The 27,411-nt window shown below is 43.1% G+C and overlaps 1 protein-coding gene across 3 annotated transcripts in view; it reads right to left on the reverse strand.

The window, feature by feature from the left end:
- HDAC4 (histone deacetylase 4) overlaps positions 1-27,411 on the reverse strand; it is a 231,926-nt gene that overhangs the window by 30,168 nt on the left and 174,347 nt on the right. For all 3 annotated transcript variants that reach the window (XM_010577919.1, XM_010577917.1, XM_010577918.1), the window contains 5 exons: positions 25,862-26,119; positions 23,956-24,142; positions 17,094-17,227; positions 8,704-8,824; positions 4,089-4,135 (listed from right to left, as the gene is read on the reverse strand). In XM_010577919.1, coding sequence (XP_010576221.1) covers positions 4,089-4,135; positions 8,704-8,824; positions 17,094-17,227; positions 23,956-24,142; positions 25,862-26,119 — 747 coding nt within the window. The remainder of the gene's footprint in view (positions 1-4,088; positions 4,136-8,703; positions 8,825-17,093; positions 17,228-23,955; positions 24,143-25,861; positions 26,120-27,411) is intronic.

Below are 27,411 nucleotides of genomic sequence, written 5' to 3' on the forward strand. Positions count from 1 at the left end.
AATTATCCTGGATTAGGTAACGCTCTGGTGCATATAAGCCATACATTAAGAAAAGAGTGTGTGCTGCAGAGAAGTGAAGGTAACATCCTAAGTAAAAATACTGCAATACTTGCAGATGCTGCTAAAGATCAGCAGGAATAAATTACTGTTGTTTAAACCAGAGCTCACATCTGTTGATATAAGCGCTTCTGTGCTTTCTTCCTCTCCTCTATGATCAGGCGTCTGCAGATGGGAGGAGGTTTGTTAGTGTCAGCTACAGTGATGTGAAGGCTTCCTCACATAAAACAAACCAATGGGGGAAGGCAGGGGGGAATATAGACAAGAGTTTCCAAGCACCGGGAAAAAAAATTACCCTTTTTCTCATTGATTTTGAGACACTGCGACTTAAGTTTTTAAAGAGAGAGTTTGAAAGGTGTTATGTGATGAAGCTAGTTGCTCTGAAATTTTTCCTGCTCCTTCACTCTCTTTAACTTCATCTCGCTTGCTGGTAAAGAACTCATGGTTGCCCAAGCTCCAAACTTCATCCTGGCGCTTAACAGCTCTTCATGGGCTTCTCCCCCATGAATTGCTCTACAATTGCCTTTCAGATCCATCTATTCTTTTAATCTACATAACATCCCCTACAGAAGAGAACTGCCTTGTTTAATTGTTTGCAGAAGAAAGACTTGGTTTCAAGCTTTGCAGCCTGTAATTTCATCTGACACCCTCAGCTCCCAAATTATAAGGAACAGCAATCATTCAGCTTTCACCTGCTCCAGGCCAGTCCCCCTCCAGTCCACATGCATTATTTTGCATCCAACACAGAATTTAATGCGTTACATTACTATTACATTACTGTTTAGTTTCTTGTTACCATGACGCCATCCGTGTTTCTTTGCAGACAGCTTTTGCTTTGAAGACCCCAAATAAATTTAATACCATCAGCAAAGGACACTTGCTTATGACCCATCCCCTGCATTGCAACATTTCAGTGAATATACAGATTTCTCAGGGACTGTAATTCTGACCACTACTTCCTATCTTCTAACCAGTAATAAATCCAAAAGAAGACTGGTCCCACCTTATTCTACTCATTTTTGAAAACTTTTTTTCTTTCCTTTTTTCTTTACGGCATCATGTTTGCCCCCTGGAAAGCATTTGGCAGACCAGTATCAAGCTCTCCAGGGAAAATCCTCCTTACGAAGCAGTCAGCCAGCTGGAAAGCTGTCTAGCGTTGTGGTGAGCTGAATGTAAAGACCCATGAAGCATCCCCTAGACTGCACTTATCATTAAGTGACAAACTCAGAGAAAATGAAACTTCTGCTGAAATAAATCTCTCCTCCTTCAAACTTGGGCTACAAACCATTGGATGTGCTACAGGTGCTCTGATCATCACATGCACCTGATGTTCTTTCACCATCAGGAAATATTCACCAGTACAAAGTGATTGGAGACCACACAAACTTCTTACAGCACCAGGGCTACCTCTCCACAACCTTCTCAACTTGTAAGAAAAAGATAAAACAGAGACTGATTACTGCTCAGCAATGAGTAATGTTCAGCCAACCTGGCAATCTCAAACAAGGAAGAGTCTAAACAAAACTCCATCACTCAAAAGAGCTATATGGCCACCTTGCAGCCTGAAAATGGCCTGCCAAGCAACAGCAGAAAAATACCTCTTAAGCTCTCTTGCTAGAACAATTTGAAATAATTTCATTATACCATAACAAGCACTCAGTCTCCCAGCAGTATTTACTTGCCGAAACTTCTCAGATTCACATTACACCTCCTCTCACACTAAAATTCTTCATAACTGATGTTTTACCCTGGGCTCTGATTTTTAATTTTTTTTAAATTATATTTTTATGATTTCCTTAAAAAAACCAGTATTACATGCATCTCAAAAATGTCTTGTCATCCTCTTTGGTGCAGAAAATAATTTGGTTTTCATTTGCTACTGAAAGGCGTGCTCTGTGGCCCCAGCTAAGATCCCACTATAGGGCTTCTTCCAACAGTTTGCCATAGCAAATCAAATCAAATGAAGAGCAACTCGTCTCACAGAACTGGCATGCTAACAAAGACTACAGTTTTCCATCTATTTCTTCAATAAACATACCATGCTGCTAAGCCAGCTTTCTTGACAATTCTCACACTTCGAAAGACAGCAGAAAATGGGATTGAAAGGACCTTGTGAGATCACTGTACATCCCTCCTACCCCAAAGGAGATGGTCGACACTTAAACCCATCCAGGGCACGTACAAGTGCAAAGCGCTTAATATGCTATAGCCAATTGTTCTGTACCATGGACTCATTTTCCCTACAAATATATGGCTGGCGTGTATATACTAACTAAATATGCACCCCAAAAGCAGTGAAGACTCTGTTTTCCTGCACCAGCCGTGAAAGCAGCAGAAGTACACAAATAGTTGGCACTGTATCCTGAGGTAACTGGGGAAGGAAAAGGAAGAAAAACAACAGAAAGCCATTTTTACGAAAAATCTGACTATCACGTAGTTGATTACTAATAAATTACTGGTTTTAAAAAGCTTTTCCTAGAAAACGTGAAAATTATATGTTAGGATTGCTAAAACACTGTACAGAAGTCAGCAAATGTTTCTAGTATTTAAGGGTCTGTGGAGACAACCGACCAGCAAGTTAACTGCAAACACTATCTTTATTACGAGCGTATCGATAATACCAGCACTGTGGCGCTTCCTGCCTTGATTTAGGATTTAATGCAAGACTTCTGGGACTGCGCGAGGCTCAGGCACTGTCTCTACTTGTTACCATTCAGTCTTCATTTGCAAATGATAATTTTTGCTTTGAATGGCATGCCTGACTGCAGGGCAGAGTAAATCCAAACCTTTTAAACTCTAGCCAAAAATTTGCCATGAATTAGGAGACTGCAGCATATTTACAATACAAAATAAAATATCTCTACAAGTGCTCAGCAGTGGCGGTACGAATAAACGCCGATTATTCTTTTTTTTTTTTTTTTTGACGGGATAATTTTCAAAGCAGCGATTTTGCAAAGACTCAGGAAGAAAACAATTTTGTTTCATTTCCATAACAGAATCCAGACCTCTAAATTCAACCTCACGAGCTACAATTATGCATAAGAACTACCACTGTGAATTTTCAAACACAATGCCTTTTATTGTCTCTTCTCATTCTTTTCCCTTCCTGTTCTCTGAGATTTTCTGTACTGTCACCCTCCACAGAAACTTTAGAGCAGAAAATCTGACTTGAAAGGAAAACTTTCAAGTTTTCAGGCTTCAAAGGAAAACAACAACGCAAACCTTCAACACAAGGTATTTGGATGGTATTTGGGTTTTTTCCAGCCTTATGGGAACAAACAACAACAAAAAGAAGTCTTCTTATTATATGGAATCTTGACAGATGGAAACTAATGTTCAGCTTTTCCATGATGGATGGAGGTGTATTTTAGTCACCTCCTTCAGAATCCATGCATGATTGTCCTGGAACTCGAGAAATGAAAGATGCCAAATACCGAAGGCTGCAATTCCTTTGTGCTGCATAACCTGTGAGACATTTCATTTGAGGACACTAATGTAGCCCAGACACAAATGCAGCAACTTACTGTTTACAGGAACTTCCCAAATATTGTCCTTCAGTATCACTATTTTATTAATATGTTTTCCACCTGCGCTAGGAGGCAGGCAGCTCTGAAGTACAAATACTGAAGATGAAACACCTATGCAACACGAGCAGCATGAAAAGCACATCTTGCTTTCTATGTAGAAAGGATTTTTGGATGCAAGGGTTGCTTTCAAATGTAGTAACCTCTAAGCCATTAAATATCACTGCTTGGGAAATGAGGTTTCTCCTCCTAAAAGCCAGAGACGAAACATGCCTATGAATATCACACACACTTTGGTTCTCCAAAGTAGTTTAAGAATCTTCACCCTGCTTTTGAAGAAAGGCACGTGAGGCTGTCGCTGCAACCCCGCACCCCAGGCAGACCCTGTTTATGGGTAACATCTGGTTGCAATTACCCACTTGATGGAATGCAAAGCAACAATTTTTGTTACCAATGGGACTGGGAGAACAAACAGGACATTATTTACACATTAAAGAGAGTACTCACCCCGACACCACCACAAGGAAGCCTGACAAACATCGACGTTAGAGAACCTGTAGAAAAAAAACGGACCCTGTAAGTCAAAAAGTCAAAGTTCACCAGATTTTGGTCCAATTTTATGGCAATGCTGCAATCTTTCCAAACACAGTAACAGACTGGGGTTTTCTTGTGATTTTCAGAAAACACACAGCCAACCCTGTTACATTACAACATATACATAGACAATGTAAATCCTTGGCCTTGTTTAAAAGCCTTTCCAATGTAAAAGCCTTCTATAAATCACTTATTTTTTTATGCAAGGTTTGTGTGCTGTCCTACATTTCAAGCAGTCATGCTGACTATAAATGATTGAGATGCTACCAACAACTGCTCAGCATGTCTTCTCAGATGAACATTTTAACCCCTTTCAAATGAAGGAGGATAAGAAATCATAAAAACACCCTAATTATCAGTCATCTGCAGTTACTAGAAGACTTTGGAGCACATGAGCTTCATAAAAGAGGAAGACAAAAAATAAACTGGCAGCAAGCAAAGAAAACGTATTTTGACTGAAAAAGCAAAACCAACATTAAAAAATCAAGAAAAATTGAGAAAACCATCTGTAGGGCTAATTTTGCATCTGTAAGAATTGTAACATCACTTTCTGGGGTTGCATATGAGCAAATTATCCTCCATTCAAAATTCTGCAGGTTTATAAAGGGTGTACTGAAAAAAGAACATGCTGTCTCATATCCATCACCACCCTAACGTGTATGACTTGTACACCATGTCTGTGCACCACAGGCAAACAGGGAGAAGGAGATATGTGCATGCAGACACTGTAACAGATCTGGAGTACGTTGCCCAAGATTCATTTACTTGAGACCTATTTAAAGTTAATGAAAGCTAACAGTGAAATAAACTGGGTTGAGGTTTTTTTCCCCCCACCAAACCAGGTTCTTGTTCTGGTCATGTCTATAGTGAAAGAATAAATTCCCTTAAATGCTAACTACCAGCTTTGTAGAGTGTGAATTAGCCATGACAGCAGACAGACATTACTGAGGACCATGCTGGTGTCAAATGCATTGCAGACACATACGTTACCCCTGCGACTGAAAGCGGAGTTAATGCATCTGTATTATTAATCTGAGTGCACAGCGAGATTCACTCTTTGATTAGATCCACATGAAAGTTCTTGGATCATCCTGCCTTGGACCTCCTGTCACATCTTTCACTGCTAATCCACCCATTATTTCGATATTTATCTTCTTGACAACAATTTATGATTGCTCTCCACAAATTAAAAGCAGCCTTATGTGCCTAAGTTTAAACTTGTTCAACAGGTTCCAAAGCTTTACACTGTCAAATGAGAGATGGATTCATATTTTTCCTCCTCAGACTTTCAAGGGCTTTAGCAACACTTCCAGGGGTAGAGTTGTGCAACCTGCCTTGAAGGCCACCACCTTCAAACCCGCCTGATAAAATACAGCGCAGCAAATCTTTGTTATGCTCAGGGTCCTCTGGGGAAAGTAACTTTGACATCAGTGATGGGCTTCCGCTGCAAGTCTCTTCTACACGTGTAAAGAAGGGCACTCTGTGAGAAAGGAGTAAGGTTCAGCAGTAACAAACTACAGGACAACTGTAGAAGTAAAAGTAATCAGCAGTGCCACAATGACGCCTGCTTACAATTCTGAAAAAAAAGGAACTATTTACCCCCTTCCTGCTTTCTCCTAAAGAACTGCCAGATGAAGGGACATCCCCCTTATCATTTGCAGAAGCTTAAAAAGAAACATCCCATGTTTTCATCTGCCAGCTTTACAAGCTCTTCCTTTTAGGCTGAGGTTTCTCATGCTTTTTCTTCTTCATAGACATATCAAAGGCAAAGAGTTTATACGGAGTCAGCCACCAGAGCCGTTCACATGTCAAGACACTCAGGTCTAACAAACTTCTATTTGCATATGTGAGCCTCACACAAAGCTTTGGTCTCAGACTTCAACCCTGCCATACATTTATGGTCTAACATATTTAGAAGAACCCCACAAAGCTGTTTTGTAAACTTAAAAGCCTTTTAAACTCTCAACAGGAGAGGATGGCTGAAGACGGGGCTGCTTACAGGCTTGTTCACCTCTATACATAAATGTGCATTCCGAGTTTTTTCAGGGAGGTTTTCTCAACACATCAGTGGCTCTTAATGCTTCCTCAGGTCCAGCACTGTGGAAGCCATCAAGTTAACAAACTGGTTTTAGGGCCAGCATTGCTCCTCCTGCCCTGCTCCCAAAGGAGAACTTCTCCCTGGGTGCTATGCAGACATCCCAGCCAGGCTCACTCCTCTTGTCATTTTGGCTCACCGTGCTGTCCTTCCGGACCCCTGGCTGTCAAGCTGTCAGCTTATTTTTCTCCTGCCCTGGTGAGATGTCTGGCAGCCACGTTGAACAGCGAAGCTGTTTGCTCTTCCTCCAAGCTTGGTGCTCGGCACGAGTGTCAGTGCCAGTTGCGGCCCGTGCATGGGAGGGCGTGCAATGGGAGGACAACCAGGCAGCAGGAAGAGGCAGTCCACTGCTGTCTGGGCAAAGATGGTCAGGCGAGCTGGCAGCAAGTCCCCCTGCTAGCAGCTCAAGGCTAAAATGGTGCCAAGCGGGTTTAGGAAACAAGGTCTAAGCTCAGCTAAGAGCTACTGGAAAGCCCTTGCTAATGGAGATCCTGGGGACCTGACCTTCTGCCTATGGCTGCAGCTCTTTGATAACTCCGTCTTCTTTGCAAATTACACCCAAACAGGCAACATTTTGCACCGGAATACGCTCAGGTATTAGAATTATTTCTCTTCACTACAGGAATAATCTTGATCTCTACAGACATTATAAAATGAGTGATTAAAGACATGGGGAACACACAGCAAAACTGCTTAAGTACACACAGGCAGAGCAAGAGTTTCTCCTCCTTCAGTTTCTCTAAACAGGCCACCAGGAATGGTTCAGCAAAACCTGGGTATCCCCAAATCCAATATTAACTAAATAAACTGTTTGTATCTCCAAATGTATCTGTGGAACTATTGATACAGATTGTGCCAAGAGTCAAAGGGGGAACAAAAAGTATCTCAAGAGGATCTGACATTTGAATGAGCTGGAAACACTCAGTGTTATCACAGTCCAGGCTAAAAACTTATCTTGCAAGGGCTATCTCTGAAAGGAGAGGGGGTTAAGGTGACCCACTGCCTGCTCAGCCCCTCCGTGTAGATGATGACCACTGCCAGAGGCAGGGTGTTAATCCTGCCTGCTGCAGGCTGGTGAAGCCAACAGGTCAGATGCTGGAGGACTGCCTGGATCCCACCGCAGCAGATGGTCAGGACACACGTCCTCACGCACCTTCAACGCTATGGTTCAAGAAATTGCAGAGAAATCAGTCAACATGAAGGTGGTGCAACTGCAAACGAGGAGCCTTCTCAGATCTACCGGGGAAGATTTACACACTGTTTCTTTGGACTGGTGGATACGCCTTACGCAAAGTGAGAGTTTTACACTACCAAGGATATGACATCATAAATTCTTTAAACTTTACATACTAATTGTGCTATCATTCAGCCAGAGGTGTCTACTTTTTGTTTCTCTGGGTTTTAAAGAGGTGGTAAGTTAGCTATAAATACTGTGCTAATTGCATGTTTAAACAACTGGCTAATAGCTTTCCTCTTTGGGGATCTAATGTACATACTGAATATGTTGCAAAATCTTTCCAGCTCTTTTGCTGTGACTACTACATCATGCAGGCCATCAAGTTAATCCTCTTTTTATATCATCCAAAGTCAAGCTAATCCCCAAATAAACTTTCTCAGCTTCTAGGTTCCAGAACTGTCTTTCTGCGGACTTGCCAAACTGCCCCTCCAGCCTATCACCTACTACTGCAGAAAGGCAGAAAGTAAAGGGAGAAGATGATGTCTCCATGGAGGTAAGGTGTTAAAAACAGTGTGGTTTGGTTGCTATGGGGGGGTTGGTTATCTTAACAACCATCCCCTAGATTTTTTGCAGGGGAAAATGTCTATATTTTACGACAGATGCAGCCCTGTTTCAGGAAGATCCAGTCCCCAGTGAAGGGGATAAAAATCTTACTCCAAATTAAACAAATGTAAGACTATCTAAGAGGCTTATGCATCTCTCTTGCAGATTACCCATACAAAACTGCCAATTACCCATACAAAACTGCCAGCTATTTGTTGATGTCTATGCAGCTGGTTGGTGCTGCAGATCCAGGTCCTTAGGAGGGTATTCCAGCTCTTACCTAGCAACAGATAACTTTCTAACATGCAGAGAAGAGTGTCCAAGGATAAAATAAAACATCTGAATTACCTTTCCTCCTCAGGGAAACCTCGTTTAAGGTTTGGAAGACATCAAAGAAAGGAAGTTTAGCTATCTAGGGTTTAGGGATCTACCTGAAGAAAGGGAGATATATCTTGTAGCGCTCTCAAGCAGACGTTGAATGGAAGTGAGAAGAATCCTCTTGGGAACTGCCCAGAGCTGAGGATGGAGGGAGCCCCATGTCCCCCCTTTCATACTGCTACTGTTAAGTGTTTACCAGAGCAAGGGCTGAGGACAGTAGTGGGAGAGCTGGAGGTCGGAAAGGGACACCCTCCTCTGTCCCCCAGCAACAATACCTAGAAGTTTCTTGCTGTCCAGTTTCTGTCTGTTCAGAGGGTTTGTGCCGTACAGCAGCGTATGGGCTTCTGAGTGAACTGTCTGCAGCTCTTCTAGAGTTGCTTTTCTTCCACGAATGCACTGAAAGAGGAAAGAAAAGGAGTGATGAAATCACTGATCAACTGCTTAACTCTCTTCAAAGAACTTTTCTTTTTCCTTAGCAAATCATAAAGATAGCAAGCAAAAAACTAAAATGGTTTCTTATGTGAAAAAATGAATCGTAAGACAGCTTTTGGTTTAATCTCTTATTCCAAATATTAGCTTGACATGTAAAGTCATGTTTAGATTTTTTTGTGTTTTAAAAATATTACTGCAGAGCATTTGCTAAATCACACAGGCATTGCTCAACTACTGAATATTCAGGATTTCAGTTATAAGCCATTATAAAGTGATTTACTGTTGAAAACGCATCCCCCCAAACCACCCCGACACATCCCCACCATGATTATTAAGCTAACCTAAAAAATTCTCCCGAACACACCACTTTCCAAACTGAACCTTTGAGCAATTAAGGGTCAGTTACAAACTTTCTGCTTTAAAACTCATCTCAGAAATTCCACGAGATTCAAACTGTTGCCAATTCTTTTCTTATACGATGATGCAGGTTGAGCTGGAAGTACTGTAGCAAAGATGCTCATCCCTGCTTTTGTTGCCAGCCGAAACCCAGGAGGGCAGATGCACACCAAAGTCAAAACCCTGGCTTCACTGAAGACCATGGCAAAGCTTTTACTGATGTCAGAAGGACCCAGCTTTGCATTTTACAAATTGGGGATCTTTCAGCCTTCTTTGTCATAGGGGTCTAGTATACCTTTGGGGCTTACCTTTTGTTGCCATCACCCATTTGCCACGGAAAATAGGTTTGTAAGAACAAAGTGCTACTTGGAGATGCTAAATCTTGGTCATACGAGGACCATGCCGTGGCCTCTTGCACAGGAGAGAACGCTCCCCAGAAGGCAGATGGCGCCGGGGGGGATATACCAGAGAAGGCCACCAACTCCTGGCAGCGGAAAAAACACCTCACCTTTTTAACTGGGAGCTTGCAGCTGCCTCCGAAATGTTGGCAGGGGAAATACGCAGCGAGTTGAGAAAGTGCTGAGGTTGGGGGTAAGCTGAGAGGTGGCCGTGAGAGAGGGGAAGGAGTTATTTAGAAATGAGGATTGCTTTGCTTCAGAAACATGCAAGCACTACCCCCCCTCAAAAAAAACACCACAAGTATTTTATATGGCTTAGAATTACTTCATGATTTTTTGTCGTGATTTGGACTAAAACACTTTAAAAGGAGTTGTCACTTTGGGGGGTTGTTTCCTACAGAAGGAATGACAGCATTATTATTCCCCTCTGCAATAGTAATACTAAAATATAAATAGTTAAGAGCAAAATGTTGGAAGGCTCTGAAAGCCTCTTGTAGAGTCCCAAGGTCACCCAAAACACGAGCCTCAGCAACGAGCACCCTGCTGCACAGCCCACGCAGGATTGCATGCACCACCTCCTGCACAGCCTTCACCTTGGCTTCATCGAAGCCAGGCACTTTTTTAAGACTTGCACGTTCCTGGAGAAGCAGAGTTTCTAATGAGAACAACAACAACAACAACAACAACAACAACAACAAAAAAAGGACAGCATAAAAAAAAAGGGGGGGGGGGGAAGAAATCACACTCCTAAAAAGAATAGACTTTCAAAGGGAAAACTTGTTCTGAAGAGAAGGTCAAACTGTGCCTCTCGCTCCTGAGAGCTGCTGCCGTTCAGAAAGCACTGCTGTGCGTTGCTCGCTTACTTTGCAGGAGAGTGCTACAGAGAAGATGCTTCACAGGCATCGGCATTTCCAGCCAAGCAGGGACTGCTTTTGCACCGCGCCACCATCTTGGGCTGCAGCCTGGCCCAGCCAGAGCATCCCAGGGCAGAGTGTGCTGGGGGCACGGGGACTCCAGGACCTCCACCTCTGAAGCACGGTCCGCCGAACAAACTCTGGGGGATTTTTTTGGTCTCAAATGTTCAGCATAAGCCTCCATCACGTGTTGCAAAGCACACAGGAAATCGCTTTGTAAAACCATTTGAGGCATAAGGCAGCAGAAATCAAAGCACAGCAGGAGTGCTCGTGCACTCTGCCTCTCCTAATTTTGGCATTTCTGCTCTCCAGTTCCTTTTTCATTTTCTCTGTGCTCTGCTCAACCACCTAGGTTTCCTGAGGTTAATGATGAGGCAAAAATAAAGCATCCCATTAAAGAGGCAATAATCACAAAAATGCTAGACCCAGAAGGGATGGAAATATCTGGCAAATCCCCCTTGAACTTTTATCCTGTCTTCCTTTTTTGTTCATGGTAAGCCTGCCTCAGTCCCCCCTTAAAGGCTTTTACAGCTTCCCTCTCACCCATATGCCAACTTTTTTCCTTTGAACAAGACGTACTGACCCATTTTCAGCTGCTACATTTAGGGGACGTACAGAAATAGCATTTTGTATTTCTTGGCGTTATGTAAAGACACCAGAAGAACAGCAGCCTGTTGAAATAACGTGCCAGATACTCCGTGGATGCGAATGGCTTCAGCTCACCAGGATGGGGAAGGGCTGCTCTCATTTAAAGTAGGTGGCCCTAGCAAGACATCCAAGCTCCATGCTGTTTGGGAGGGTATCAACACCACCCTCCCCTCCACATGACACCCATATCTGAATAGAAACTATGAGTGGATGGAGAACTTCCTTCTGTGCTGCAAGTAAAACACATTCAAGGAAAAAGCTACTATTTACTGAAACAAATACACATGTCATAGCAAACATTGCCTGGTTAGAAAGGATTATGCTCCAGAGGCTTTTGCACCTTTCTCATCTCCCAGTTCATGCGCCACAAGCTTCGTCCTTGGCTCTAACCGAAGACACCAAGAAAATGAATTCAGTCCCCCCGCAAACAAAGTTAGAGGACACAACAAATCCCTCACTCCTGTTTCCAGACCCATCACAACTTGTATCTCAAGTCTACGGCTCAGCCTGCCATCCATGTTCTTAATTTGAGCAGTTCTTCACTTTCTAAGAGCTCTCATCTTATGATATTCTTATCTTTGAGGCTTCGCATTGCCTGCTGACCTTGCTCACTCCATATTACCTCCCCCTGCCCCTTGTCTAACCTCCTTCCTGGCTGCTAAACACTGGCTTTTCAGCTCAAGAGTTGGCTTCTTAACCCTGATGAACTAGCTGGCCCTTTACCCCGTTTCCTTCGTGCCTCTGTCTGCACGAAACCTGACTTTCGCAACGCCACACCACCCCTGCTCTCCTACTGCTTTATACACGTCCTTCCACGCTCTTCCTCCATTTCCTTGGAGCCACCTTTTCCTTTGCATTTTGAACAAAAAACCTCGCTGCTAGCCTCTTAGTTTGCATTTTATTCACCCTTTCACCCCATGATGTTTCAAAAGGACAGGGTATGAATCTTGAAAGACCGCAAGCCAGATCTTCTTCCAACTGTGGCCCCAAAAAAGCCCCCAAAAGCCAGGAAAGTAGTTTCTCTCCAGAGACTGACTTCCCAGGCACCACCGCCACCACCTCCCGCATGTCCTTGGTGCTTTGCGATGGGAAACCTTGGCATGGAGCAGCTTTCCAGAGGCTTCACCACCTGGACCCATCCTGCACTCCAGCCAGACACCTGCCCAATGCTGTGCCCAGAACGCCGGGGACACAGCTCTGCTCTTACAGATGGCCCAGCCCTGGGTCTGTTTTTTCACGTCAGTCCTCTACAGCTGCAATTAACCTTCAGCTAACAGTCCTCATGCTTTAAACAACGCAGGATTGCTGCCAAGATGTGCTTGGAGACGGACCCTGCCTGAGGAACTCATTCTTCCCCATCCTGGTCGAGCAGCCCAGGGATTTGATTACCTCCAAAAACACACAGCAAAACCTATTGATTTCCTCATGCTCTTGATGAAGGCTGGGAGGATTACTCTATACTGTGATTGCGGGTTTTTGTTTGGGGGGTAGAGTCTTTTATTGAGATTGCCTCAATTAGTATAATTGTTGCTTTTAAATTCTGAATGTACACCAGAGTAATTGCCATATTTTATAAAGCTAACTTAATTAAACAAGCAATATTCTAAACCGCAGCTGTCGTTAAGTTTGGACAACTGCTTTCACTGCAAAAGGTCATCTTTAAAACTTGTGCGACCCTGCCAGACTCTTACCTATCACACCGCAAATCTGGCACACATTTTCCCCTCAGCTGGATGTAAAACGTTTTTTGGACAACTTTAGCAAATACGTATCTGTTTCACTGCTGAAAAATGAGAGGCGGGGGAAGAAGCGATGTGTTTTCTTTCTGTTCTAAAAATATTTGTGCCCCTTCTGGATCACTTCTATTGCCTCTGAGAGAAATGGTAGGAACTCAGCACTTGGCAGGTTGTCTAGGAGCCTCTCAGCTGCCTGATGAAAACAGGTTTTCACTTAGTTCACTTCTGAAATTTCAAAGCAAGTATTTGTTAGCATGCATGATAAAAATATTTATCTGCGAGCCCTTTTCTGGCTTGGGGCATGTGTGCAACAGAAACACCAAAAGAAAATTTCCAGGAGACAGATACCGAGAATTGTTTGAGCTTGCATGAGAAAGCAGAGCTGGAATTTATTTTCAGTGTGCAGTCGTGGGGGAGAATGAGAGCTGTTAAACTCCTTCTGGAAGAGAACAGGGATCCAGCGGAGTCTCGTCTGATCCCACACAGTGTGCATGGGATTATTTACTATGCAGGGCGCTGTGTTTTTAATCCATGTCGAGCAACTACTTGCAACCAACAGGATCAAGCTATACCCACACCCGGACCACAGCAAAGGGCTGTTAAAGAAGGAAGGGGAAACATGAGGATACGGAAACATCAAAGTTCAAACTGTCCTTTTACAAATATGAGTTGTAAGAAATGGATTAAACCACCTAATCACAAACAATTTTCACATCAGGCCCTTGGGCTTAGTGAACTGGCTCATAATGTCTGAGGCACAGGGACAACAGACCTGCAACAGTGAAGATAAAAATGAGCATGCACAGATGTGTACGTCAGCAAGATCAGCTAAAAAAAAATAAGATAGAATAAAACAGGAGCTCAGCAAAAAATTAAGGGTACAGCCTGGCAAATTTCTGAGTGCTATAATCCAGGTGTTGCTGCTGACTCACTGCAGACCTAGTACTAATTCTGAAAATATTCACCTTCTCCTTTCCAGTGCCTGTAGGGCTGCTATGCAGATGGAGCAGTTATAATCCATAAAAAAAATGTAGATACATAACAGGCTGCATCACCATCCTCATATAAACAGCTCTGTTAAAGTTTTGCACATCACACACACTACTGCGGGTGGGGATAGAAGGCACAGCTCATGCTGTCCTGCATGGAGCTTCAACATTATAGAATCATAGAATGGTTTGGGTTGGAAGGGACCTTTAAAGGCCACCTAGTCCACCCCCCCCTGCAATGAGCAGGGACATCTTCAACTAGATCAGGTTGCTCAGAGCCCCGTTCAACCTGACCTTGAATGTTTCTAGGGATGGGGCATCTACCACCTCTCTGGGCAACCTGTGCCAGTGTTTCAATACCCTCACTGTAAACAATGTCTTCCTTACGTCTCGCCTGAATCTACCCTCTTTTTAGTTTAAAACCATTACCCCTTGTCTTATCACTACAGGCCCTACTAAAAAGTTTGTCCCCATCTTCCTTATAAGCCCCCTTTAAGTACTGAAAGGCCACTATAAGGTCTCCCCAGAGCTTTCTCTTCTCTGGGCTGAACAACCCCAACTCTCTCAGCCTTTCTTCATAGGAGAGGTGTTCCATCCCTCTGATCATTTTTGTGGCCCTTCTCTGGACTCACTCCAACAGGTCTGTGTCTGTTGTGCTGGGGACCCCAGAGCTGGATGCAGTACTCCAGGCTGGGTCTCACCAGAGCCAAGCAGAGGGGCAGAATCACCTCCCACACTGCTTTGGAGGCAGCCCAGGATACAGTTGGCTTTCTGGGCTGCGAGTGCACATTGCCAGCTCATGTCCAGCTTTTCATCCACCAGTACCCCCACGTCCTTCTCTCAATCTCTTCATCTCCAGCCTGTATTGATACCAGGGGTTGGCCCGACCCAGGTGCAGGACCTTGGACTTGGCCTTGGCCTTGTTGAACCTCATGAGTTTCACATAAGCCCATGTCTTGAGCTTGTCCAGGTCCCTCTGAATGGCATTCTGGCCCTCAGGCGTGTCAACCGCACCACTCAGCTTGGTGTCATCAAAAGGCAACAGGGATTTGAAAAAGTAATGTAATTAATGAAAGTAAGTATAATTATTAGGTCAGACTCTAAAATTCCTTCTAAATCAGTCCTATCATGGAATATGTCCCACAGAATTAAGCTTTCTACATGTTGAGTCTACAGCATTCCTGTCCTTGTGGTAAGGAGACAAGTCCATCCCAGGCAATGCCAACAGCTCACGCTCATGCTCCAACCTAGCAGCAGAGATCACTTGTGTCTAAAAAACTATCCCCTTGCCATGCAAGTGTACCTGATGTGAAGGTAATCTTCACTGAAGGAAACCCCTATATTGATTGCTCTCCACTCTGCTCACTGAAAGACAGGTTCCAACTGAGGAGCTTCAGAAAGACTCTGAAGGGCAGGGAAGTGATCAAATGGCTTTGGAACGTGGAAAAGAATGACATCTTTTCAAGGACAACGGAAAGTGAACGACTGGCTCCAGAAAACACCCTATCAAGAACAGAAGAGTGAAGTGAGGACGTAGGAAGGAGATGGAGAAACAGGGAAAGGTTGTGCCCATCAAGCCCATGAGAAAAGTTAAGATAAAGAAGGAAACTTTAACGCAGGTCTGGGCAGGACTAGTAGACGGTGAGGGTAAAGGAAGAGGAAAGGTAACTAGAGAAAGAAGCAAGTGCAATTAGAGCATCTGGTTATGCTGAAATGGCGTAAGAAAGCCATCAGAGAATAAAACACTGGAATTGAGGCAGGAAGCTAACATCACATATTTATCATTTTCAGAAAAAGGAATAGTCAAGACGAGGTTGAATTTCACCAATGGTCAGACGGGAAACACAGGTGGAAAGCAGGTGAGCATCAAGAACAAATTCAATTGTGAGAGCAACTGAAAATACCAAATTAAGGAAAAAACAGTTGCCTAGGATCATACACTGAAGAAGTTACACATTAGAGAACATCTGTAACACAAATATAGGAGACAAGGCAATTAGCACTGCACAATTTAACTCCTGCTTCTAAACAGAGGAGCTAGACAGCAGTGGGGTACTTGTTTTTTCGTCCCAAATAATAATCCCAGAACTCAATTAAATGGGTCTCCATAGACAGAAACAGGTTTGAAGTTCTTCCTTGCTCTCTTCAGGGATAAATAAGGGTACGACAGGGAACTTCAGCCAATGGCAATGCTGCCACCACGTGGATGTCTCTTCTGATTGCTCAGAAAATATTTCTAGCCAGATGCTGACGTAACTCAAATATACTGTGTGATTCAGTCCCCTCCAATGCTCAACAAACTGATGAACACACACTACCATTAATTTATCATCACTGCTATTAGTTATGAATAATAATTATTATTAATCACTATTCTTAATCATTAGTCTTTGTATTTTAGTATCTAAGCTTTTCTCTTGGTTTGCCTTGCTCTTAAAATATATATATGTCCAATAAAGTTAATTTAACCTCTTGTGATGGAATAGCGCTTAGTTACATCCTCCTGTCCCCATTCTTTTACAGTATCTTCACTATAGGTTGACCATTATTTATCAAAAAGTATTTAAAAAGTTATTAAACCACAGAAATACAGACTTGTTGCTCCACAGCTTTTGTTGTTATGATTGGAGTGATAACAAATAACGGTTACTTTATGTTGTGCTCTTATCTTTGGCTGCTTCAAAATCCAACGCTTGGTAGGGACTTCCAATTTATAGGGAATAGGACAGAAAATTACAGAAGCTGCTTCACTGCAACATCAGGCAAGAGCATTCTCCAACATTTCATGGAATTTCTAACAGTCATTGCAATGCAATGAAATCAGATCGCTAGAAAAGTACTCCTGACACACACACACACACAAGAATAAGCAGTCATCTCAGAATGGATTAAATTTACGCCACATATGGCAAAACATTGCCAACAGCTGGAGCTATAAAAATTTCAAGCCAGAATGCAGTATAAAGTTTGCACATCCAGGTAGCAGTCAACAGCCCGAGCTGCAGGTTCGGTGCTTATGCTATCATCCAAAACAGCAATCAGCTGCCCAAAATGCTCATAATCCAGCAGCTGAATCAGCCAGACAAATCCAAATGCTCCCTTTCTCCCAGGCCCACCACCTCATCCCCCCCCTTCGCTGGTATTTTTATTACCTCACACTTGCCACGGAGACCCGTCTCCTGGAGCCGTGACCAGATGCTCTGGATCCTCCCCGCGTGCTCTGGGTGGCTGTTTGTGTTTCCACAGGTACACTGGTGTTTCAGCATCAAGGTGTCATATACAAGGCCTGCAGCAGAGATTACAAAATTGCTCTCAGTTAAGAACAGAAAAAAAAAGTTTTCCAGATATATGGGCGGAACCCCCCCTGTTTTTTTTTTTTTTGTTTTTTTTTTTAAACTATAGCACTTCATATTCAACTGAACACTTCTAGACAAAGACTGTGTGTTTTACCAGGAGCCAGAGAGCTCTAAGAAATGGAAATCCAAGATGCTGTTTTGAGACACCACCAGACCTGCAATGATCACTTCCTCTGGAAATCCTCAATGGATATGGAAAAGAAATTAGCTACCAACATCTCTGCAGGCTGAAGTTGTGAGAGTGACAGAAGGAGGTGACAACTGAAAGCATCAGTATGAGTACAGGGGTGCCAGTGTAGGAACGTGATGTAGGAGAGGACTGACTTGCAACTTGTCCGCTGGGTACTTTTATAATTGCTGCTAAAATGACTCTAGGGCTTGAGATTAAAAACCAGAAGGAATAAGTCATTAGCAGGCACTATGTTTCATAAAATAGTTTGTGCTGAAGTCTTTGCATCAACATTATTTGACAACATGCTAATTAAGGCTATTAGCACACACTTGGGCACAATTATTCAGCACGTTATGTAGGTATTTAGCAGTGTTGTTTCATTTGAATGTGGGAGTCAGGCAGCTAAATCCCCTTGCATTACCAAGTATTTATGGCATGACAACAGCGTAGGAGACTTTGATTCATGCTCCAGAGTTGCCCGGGTACTTTTTTGGAAAGGGAGTTATGATTTCATAGCCAATGTTCCACTGGAGGAAAACAGCAGGTCCTCCAAGCTATGCAGTCCCAGTGACAAAAGAACCTTTTTTTCTTTCACTCAAGCAAAAAAGACATAGTTAAATGTTTAAATCTAGCCTTCCATTCAGCCAGAAGCTCCAGAAAACAGAACAAAAGGGGTTGGTTTTTTTTTTTTTTCCCCCAAGGAGTAACGTTTCTTGCAAGAAAGATCTGTCTGAAAGCACAGTATAAAGTTGCAAATCAAAGGTCTTGACAAGAATCCAAAGCCTTTGAATTAGTAGTGAAGGCAAGAGCTATTCCCAGATCCCAACGTTAAAGGGTCTGCACTCCAACCGATATCACTCCTCCAAAATCCCAGACGAGCACACCTATGCTGCGGCGGGTGGCGTGACCACAGCTCAAGGAGCTTTCATGTAGCCAGTTCAAATACCAATAAACAGCACAATTTGCAACCGCATGGAGTTCAAGGAGGCTTGTAAGAAACCAGACTCTGAGAACATACATGGACGTGTAGCCTAGAGCTGAGTGCTGTGCTGCTGCATGTTCCCAAGCTTGGCTGCAATCACACCTTTTGACTAGTGTAGGCATGTTCTGCCACTGAAAAATTTGACTTTCACCTCTGAGGCAAACCCTGGCACCGACACTTTCAGGTATGCAGCCTTAGGGGAGGTATCTGGCAGTTCCTCGCTTTGCTGTAGGTGAGTGCAAAGAAAAAAAACAAGAAAACCCAAACCACATTCAGTTCTAGGAAGAGAACAGAGCACTGGTTAATTGACTGCCTTTGGGTTAGCCAAAGTTCAGCTAAATAAGATTGTGCTGCAAAGCTCTGTAGAGGTCTCCCATGTTTGATTCACAGCATCAAACTTCATTAGGAGCTGCTGGGCAAAGGCAAGCACTGTAAATGTAACCTGAGAAGAAGCTGTAGCCCAACGGTAAGGTTGGCTGTTCATGAGAACTCCCCAGTCTGAGTTCACTTAAACTAGTGCAAGTTCTGCAGTAACCTGGCTTCAGGTTAATTCATTTTTGAAGGAAACTCATCTTCAGAGGACATTATGCATTTTGACAAAGTATTTCTCACCCCAAAGAACCCCATGTAGATGTTCTCCTAGACCACATGGGACTGCGTTAGGTTTGGCTAAATCATTCATATTAAAGACAGGATAGTGGTTCTGCCTTCTCTGATTTCCAGGCATATCTACAGGGACTAGGCTTTATAGATTTAAAGCCAAAAGCTGCATGCGTATCTACTCAACATATATATTCACAGTCAACAACTAGTCTTGAATTTAAGCAAAAAGAAGTACAAGCAGCAGGACATTCTTCAGATAGCTCCTGACCTGTCTGGGTGCAACCTTGGCTCCCTTCAGTCCACCAGCACTCTGCTGTCGGCATCAGTGGGGCCTGCACCCTCTGAGGGCACTGACCTTAGAGACTAAGGACTAAGAAATCATGCAATTGAGGCATTCGGATGATGGCCAAAGAGAAGGGCAATGGAAACCACACCGCATGGAGCACAGGCAGGAGAGTGCATCAGAGACTTCACTAATGGAAATGGGAAAAGTAAAATATAAATAGGGAAGCTGTGAACAAGAAGCTGCACCTCATTTGCATAGGACAATCCAACCTGGAGATAAGTCTGAGACTAGCTCATGCCATACCTTCATAAGTTTGTGGAAAAAAACCCAAGTATTTTCAATCAGTATATTTTTAAGCAGCCTCTTCTGGCTCACCTCCTGGATTCCCAGATGATGCTTAAGGCTGTTGCTCTAACAACTCTTTTCGCTACTTGGGAGCTGGGCATAACCTGTCAGTGAATTATACTGATTGCACTGCAAAGTTGGAAGGGGTCTAAGACCATTTAAATAGTTGATATGTGAATCTGTGTTACAAGTTTCTTTTCAAAGGGTGTTTTCCCCAAGTCTTTAAGCCTTAAGTAGTAACTCCTGAAAAACTATCATGATGCAACTCTAGATACATAGATAAAGCAATGCCTAGCCAGATTAAAAGTCTCTGTCTTGTTTTCTATAGAGCCTGGTAGGGCAGAAGCCAACACAGATCAAACCAAAGATAAATGCAAATGAAAAACTTGCTTTTTGCATTGACCTTATATTCTTCTGTTCTTCCCTTGTCTTCCTACAGTGCAGCAGATCTGCCAGGTATCTCCCAGGTTTTTTGGAGGAAGTTTGGTGTCAGCTCAGAAGCAGGCAGTGGTATTTATCAGCTCATCCTACTTGGTGCCAGCTGCACCAATGAGAGCAAACACAGGTAGCTGTGGGCGAGATCCCCAGCCACACAAACCAGCACCTCCTCATCTGCACCTCCAAGTGCTGGAAAGCTACATGTGTTTAAAACACATGTGTTACATCTAAAACGGGTTTTGGTAACTAAGCCTATTCAATGTAGGTAGATGAAAGGGTTAAAGAAAAGGTTTTCAGAAAAGGGGGTGGTAGGACGCCTACTCATCTCTGTTAAGGGACACTACAATGGGGTTTATAGAATTTGGTTGATCTATGAAGCTTCTCCTTTCCCAATGATTCAATGATACCAGTAGTGTCTCAATGAAGTTCTTCCGTACTGTAATCACACGTCACTCAACGTTTCTCTTTTTAAAAAACTAAACCACTGGAAAGAAGGGAACTGTTCCAAGCTCCTTCCTGTGGTTGGGGACACTCGGATGAAGACACACACACACAAAAGGAAAGCTTGCCAATTTAAGCTTAAAATACAAAACTACGTTGGCCATTGCAAGTTAAATTAAGTGGTGCTGGAAGCAATACTCTTTTAAGACATGAGAACAATCACTTTTAAAGGTCAGCACTAAAGCATAACCAACTCGCTTTTCTTGGCAGAACAAACATATGATTTGAGGTTCAGATAATTATATTGCCTTGCACAGGAGAGAATAAATGCCTTCATCAGAAATGAAAAATACTTTAATGCAGAACATCAGAATAATTTGTGGAACCATTTTTACAGGAGATCAGAGACTGGATAATTGGAGCTATGCAAATTAATGGCCTAACCTGAGAAGTCTTATTCAAGTGTGTAGAATAGTGCACGCAGAAGTATTCATTAAAGTCAAGGGGGCTACTTGTACTAGCGAGGGCAAGTTCAAGGACTAGCTTTCTTTTATATGCTAGTAGGAAGGAAAATTAAATGTCATGCTTCAGGACATAAAACTGATTGCTTGAAGAAGTCAGGAAGGGCACTGTTTTCACTTTCATGTGGAGTAATGCACATCATGTTTGAGAGGTGTATTATGTTGTTTTCTCCATATACCTTTGAAGTCTCAGGTACTGGTCACTGATAGAGACAGGAAAATAAATTATACATAAAAGTCAGAATTTTAAGCTGTCTGGTCCTAACTCTGTCCAGAGAAAGCATTTCTGCTTTCTATATAATATCCCAAACATGAAAGTGATGAACAATTCCTTTGTCTGTTGAACAATAACTGATCTTTTAAGAGCCACATTCGTGTCTAGAGTGATCATGGTTGGCTTCATTCGGGCCATTGAATGAGGTTTGTTTTTTCCAGCCCTCTAACAAAATGATCACAATAATTCAAATCTTAATTCCTCTGAAATCTAAAGCGCATAATCACGTTAGGATCAGTCTCCAAAGCAGCCACTTATCAAACAGATGGATTTCCCTAGTGAAAAAGAAGCCTGATGCACTTCAGCACTGCTTGCTTTGAAAAATACCCAAGACTTTAATTTCCTGCCTTTCAAAGAATAGTTCAATCCTAGTGATTAAGCTTTAGTATCCACCTCCAAAAACACAATTTCCGACACACCCTGGACAACTTCAAGAAAACATGAGCAATGTAACTCGCACACACATGCTCAGCAGCTGAAATGCCTGCCTTTCCTCTCTGTGCTTGCATGCCCATAGTAGTAGGCTCTTTTTTCCTGCCACTGGTAAGCAGACAGTGACAGTTAAACTAGTCCTTCACCTTTTATGTGAAGGACTAGTTATAGGACTAGTATAAAGGTGTCACATTTTATGCTTTGCACTTCTATTAGTGCCAGTGAATGCCCAACACTTCTTCCCTTGACAGAATTTTATTGTGTTTTCCCTCCTCCATTCACCTAGCATAAATGTAGAAAACTGCACAAGATAGAAGGCAATGGAAAAATCGAGCCCTTGGAGTCTTAACATGGATAAATGCCATGAAAGGATATTTCACAGGTGAACTACGCTAAGCATTCTTCATATCATTGCACTGGATCGTGCAGTAATCTGTAAGAGCTATGTGATATTCCACCTCTCATTTTAAGCCACCTTTTTGTTTTTTAAACCCTGCCTCTGAGGAAAATATATCATAACATTGTAACAGTGTCTTTTCAAAGCAGCACAGTTCTCAAAATCTGCATTCTTACTGTTACCTGTAATTTTAAATGAAATTTAGAGGCACATATCTGAGTCAAACCTATATCCTCTGGTAGGAAATGTTATTGTATGTTCAAAGTCTTGTGTATGACTGACAAGGCAACTTAAATACCGGAGAAGGATAAGGGAAGAAAGAGAAGGAATGGATAATCTCTTAAAGTAGGGCCAGGCTTCCTTGTTTTAAAAGTGCCAAGGTTTGGGTCTCAGTGTATTAGATGCTCAAGTTTCATCTGGTTTGACTGTGAGCCAGGGGACTACCCTTCTTTGCATCCTTGGCAAAAGCCAAAATCTAGAATAATCTTGCTATAACTGGTTGCATTAGAAACGGAGTTTTGCTGAAATTAAAGGCTTCAATATTAACAACAAATAGAGACTTAAAGGGCTGATTTGCAAAAATGAGATACTGCTTGGGCTTTTACAGAGCTGATGGCACATGCTTCCCACCCTGCAGCTAGCAGCTGAAGAACAAAGTCATATTTAACATATCACTATTACTATACTATCAGTGCCTGAAAATAAACCCAATTCACAGTGCTGATTTTAATGATGCAAAAAGTGTGGGTTAAATAAGAACAAATGGATAAGTGAAGGAGAAACAAAATCATGAGTTGCTCTTACTTGGGCGTTCCGGATTTTTTTTCCCCTTCCTTTTCCCAGGACACACATCACATTGCAAAATGTTCATTCACAAAATAGAGTTTGACATTTGGGGAAGAAGGCGGACTTCAAAATAAGTCCGCCTAATCACCCAACGCAGGACTTGAAAAGTTGCACATAAATTAACTTTCATATGTTACTAAGGCTACTGAATAGACAGAAAGGATTCTGGTGGAAAAAAGTTGGTTGTCAGGATTCGGGAAGAACAATTATTTTTTGCCTTTCATCTTTATGGGGAGATTAATACCTTTTTTGCACTTCTGGTTTGCACCAGAGAAATGCAGAATTGCACTCGTAATTTTCCTTTGAGGTGAAGACTGAACAGGTAAGAAAACACTCTTCAGTCTGTTTATCTGTTCAAAACAACTTGAATAATCAACTCACCTCATTTTTCCTAACCTATGGGCACAGACCCCTGGGCAGAGATTGTGTTACAGAAGGAGGGGTAGGCTGGCACAGAGCTCGGAGTGGATAACTTATGGTGTGAGATGGTGCAGGGACTGGAGAAGGTGCAGAAAATACAGCCAACAGATACTGCATTTGGCAAGCTGTCCTTTTTCAATAACATTGCCTCTTTCCGCCTTGCATCTAAATCAGCTTTGTCACAGCATATGACTCGTCCTTTTTTTCTGGAGATATATAATTAAAGTACTGTGCTATGCTTCTATTGATTTTTGCAGGTTATTTTCTGTCTGGACTGTAGGGTGTCTGTCCCTCTGGGGAAGGGACAAGCAGGACAACAGGGCGTAAGATGACTGAATCTTATCCTTGAAGAAGACAGGATGCCATGGAATGCCCAAACACAGCTGAGATGCAGACCCTCAACAGATGGCTTTGCAGAGACAGGGCAGAAAAGCACAATGTAAGACAAAAACCAGTAACGACAGCCCCACCGCTTCAGCTTCCAGTGCCCCAGAATGTTACCTGTTGTGAACCTTGGCTTAGTGGGTGGCTCCTGTACGGACATCGGGAAGGTGGCCGAGGCGGGCGAGGACTGTGCACGGGACAGAGGCCGATGCCCTCCGAAAGAGACGGGCATGCCAGCTGCCTCCAGCGATGCCTGGTAGTTTCTCAGCTGGTGAATGCGTTGCTGCTCCAACAGAAGAGCTTGCTGCAGGGAAAAGAAGCAGGTAGTTGCTGCAAGTCTGTGTGGTGCCTTCATAAAAGGGTTTTTAAGAGTTTTTAAGGTTTGCAGGCTTGGCCTCCTTTTCCTGGTAAATGAGCACGAGCACACGCACACGCGTGCAGCAAATGAAGATGTGCATGTTTCTAGAGCGAAGTCAGGCAAGCACAGCACGTTCAAACCACAGCCCTAAAGCTGGTGCACACTGGCAGGGTCATTAGCAGAAGCAGCCCCATCCTCCCCTTGGGTCTGCCACGTCTTCCTCCCGCTGTGCCTCTCCACTGCTGCAGTGGTGTATTTAACAGTGTGATGCACCAGACCAGGGAAGAAGTCCAGACTCCAGGCAGGAGAGGGAGTTTTCAACTGAGCTGATTCTCTGCACAGCCACAGCATCAGCCGGACACGCTCTTGGTCAGGAGGGATGGCTGTTCCAGCTTGCCACACTGCAACCACTGCCTAACAACCCTACTTTTTCCTCTATTTACTCCCTCTCCTCTTTGAGGCAAAATAATTGCAGAGAACATAGTATTTTTAAGACTCCTCAGGTGTGACCATGCATCCAGGACTAGGGCGGCTGCACATTCAGAGGAACGGTATCACTGTGGTCTATCATTAGCAGCATGTTACATTTTATTTATTTATTTATTTACTAAGGCAATGAGGCTCAGATGTGACTGTATAAATCAAATACCACTTTGTACAAGCACGGTTGGCAATGGTGTTGATCTTTCAAGGCAGTGCTGTCATGAAGATAACGCTGCTCAGTAAGGAACCGAAAATGTAGTCTGAGCAACAGCCAGCAACATTCCTGCGGACAGGCGAGTCAGTTCCACAGTGCTAGGAAGATGGCATCGAGATGCAAATGACTACAGGGAGCAACCAATTTGCACCTCATTCACAGACACTGCAACTGCAAACCTGGCACCAGTCTGCTCTCCCTAGCCAAGGGCTGTGGATTTACTTAGAGCTACACCCTGGCTTGGCTACAGCAATTTGCTTTTGGCTGCAGATCCCGTGTGGGGGTTACACGCAGCTGTAGGTACAGTCAGATGCTGAGTGCTAAGGGCTGTAAAAATGAACACAGCACTGATGCCTTAAGAGAATCGTAACCTTCTCACCTTCATTACCGCTACCACAACAGGCGTCCTTTGGGAGACTGCCACGGAACTGGGAAGATTATGCTATGCTACGCTGTTACTGGATTTATCACCTGCAATCCACAAGCCTCTAGTGTTTACCCTCAAAAGCAAGCACAGCTGGGGTCACTAGGATCTCTAGTTCTGAAGAAGGATCCCCCTTCAAGGAACCTCGTCCCCTCTTTCCTTATCCAGTCCTTCTGTGGGGCAGTCAATTAGTTTTAAAACACAAAACCAAAATAAAATCCTCTGTCAGTATTTAGTGCTCAAAAACGTTAAGACATGCTTTGTCTTCCCAAAGAAACAAAGAGTAAGTGGTTCAGTGGCTGCAAACACATTGACTGCCTTTTGTGCAGGTGATCCAGATTCTTCTCCCTGGGACTTCTGAGTTGACATGGTGACTCCAGGGAAGGATGGCACTGATTTGACTTGCAGGTTTCTTTACGTAGCAAATCCTCAAGAGCTGGTTCCCCCTAGCTTCTCCCTCCTAGAGTAGTATAAGGTGACTACCAAGAACCAAACAATCTTCTGCAAAGAACCAAGTCCCAAACTTGGTATTTTGCAAGCTCACCTGACGGAAGAGCAGCTCCTGCTCAGCCTGCCTCTGCCCGGACTCCAGCTCCTGCTGCGGCTCTGCTTCCTCCTCATCACTCTCGATGGGTTCTTGCTTCACTTGCACCATGTTGGCCAGCCCTGGGGCCTCCTTTTGGCTTGTGACTCTATCGCTGTATGGCTCCTCCAAAAGGGCTTGGTGTTCCCGTAACTCTTCTTCTGTCTCCTCAGGGTGGCTTTCATGCTGGCGAGCTGGTTCGTTAGGTTTTGATATAATCTGGAAACAACCCAGAGGTTAACCGATAAATAAAACGTAACTCATCACAGATAAAGTTCACTCTGCTCTCCTCAAAGAACCAGCTTCATGAAAAGAGCAATTGTGAGCTATAGCTTTTATCTTATAAACTAAGTCCAAAATAACCACTCAAGGGAAAGGTCAGGTCAAACTTGGCATTAAGCACTATGAAATCCTGTGTCCCAAGTAATGACGTCTCCTTCATTTTGCACTTGATTTTCCCCCTGAAGAAATAACAGTCTCTTGCGCCTGCATGCCTATGGATGCTACTCCATTCACAAACCCACACAGGAGATGTGTAACAACCATCAATACATCTGGCAATTAAATTCTGAAGAAAAGTAAGAGAGGCACAAATCATCTAAGAGGGTTTCTGCTACCTTGTTTGCCCAGCTTCTTCTTTAATTACCCCCTGAATTTTATCTGTAAAGTGAAAGGCCATCTTAGAAAGATTCCTCCAAAACTTGCACTCTTACCAAGTTAGTTGGGAGGAAACTGAGGACACTCGACTTACAGCATCTGTACAGAAGCAAACTGCAAGAGCAGCATCATTCTAACCAGATCTTCCTAACTAGAGGTAGTGAACTCCTCTGAAAGCGGATGCTAAAACAAAGGGAACAATATAATTTTCACTATAATTCACACAGGCTCAGACTTTTTGAAAGTTCATTGGCGAGATAAAATTCACAGTTCTCTGTCTCAGACTGCTTATTTTTATTTGGAACAAAAAAAAATTAAGTGAACTGTTTTTAAATCCAGCATAGGTAAATAAATCAATTTCCTTTCTTTAAAAGAGCTCAGGCTGTAGCCGTTTCAGAGGCTTATAAAGAAACTGCTGAACTTTGAAAGTTGTCAGGGCAGAGCTTTAATAAGGATTAGGTCATTGGTATGAAAAGCAATATTGATTTTAAATCTAATAAAGCTAAATCAAAACACGGTTATTGAACACATGCAGAAGGAGTGACTACTTGTAAGTAACTTGCTCTTTGAAGAACAGTGGCTCAAACCTGAAACTAAGCCTTTTTCCCTAATCGCAGGAAGAGAGGCTCTGCCATATAACTTAAGCAAACCTATACAAAGCAGATTTTAGATAGACAAAGGTAATATAAAGGATTAATTACCTGCAACTATCACAGCAAGGATGGCAAGAGGTTGCTCATAGCTACAGCAGAGGATCTCAAATAACTGGAGCTCAAAGCTTTTAAAAACGGAGCGTTGCAAGGACTGGGACGCAGGGCCACAGCTTTCCAGCACTTTGAGAATTACTGCATTTT

This window comes from Haliaeetus leucocephalus, unplaced genomic scaffold (genome assembly GCF_000737465.1).
Source record: "Haliaeetus leucocephalus isolate CR32 unplaced genomic scaffold, Haliaeetus_leucocephalus-4.0 Scaffold587, whole genome shotgun sequence".
Taxonomy (NCBI): Eukaryota; Metazoa; Chordata; class Aves; order Accipitriformes; family Accipitridae; genus Haliaeetus; species Haliaeetus leucocephalus.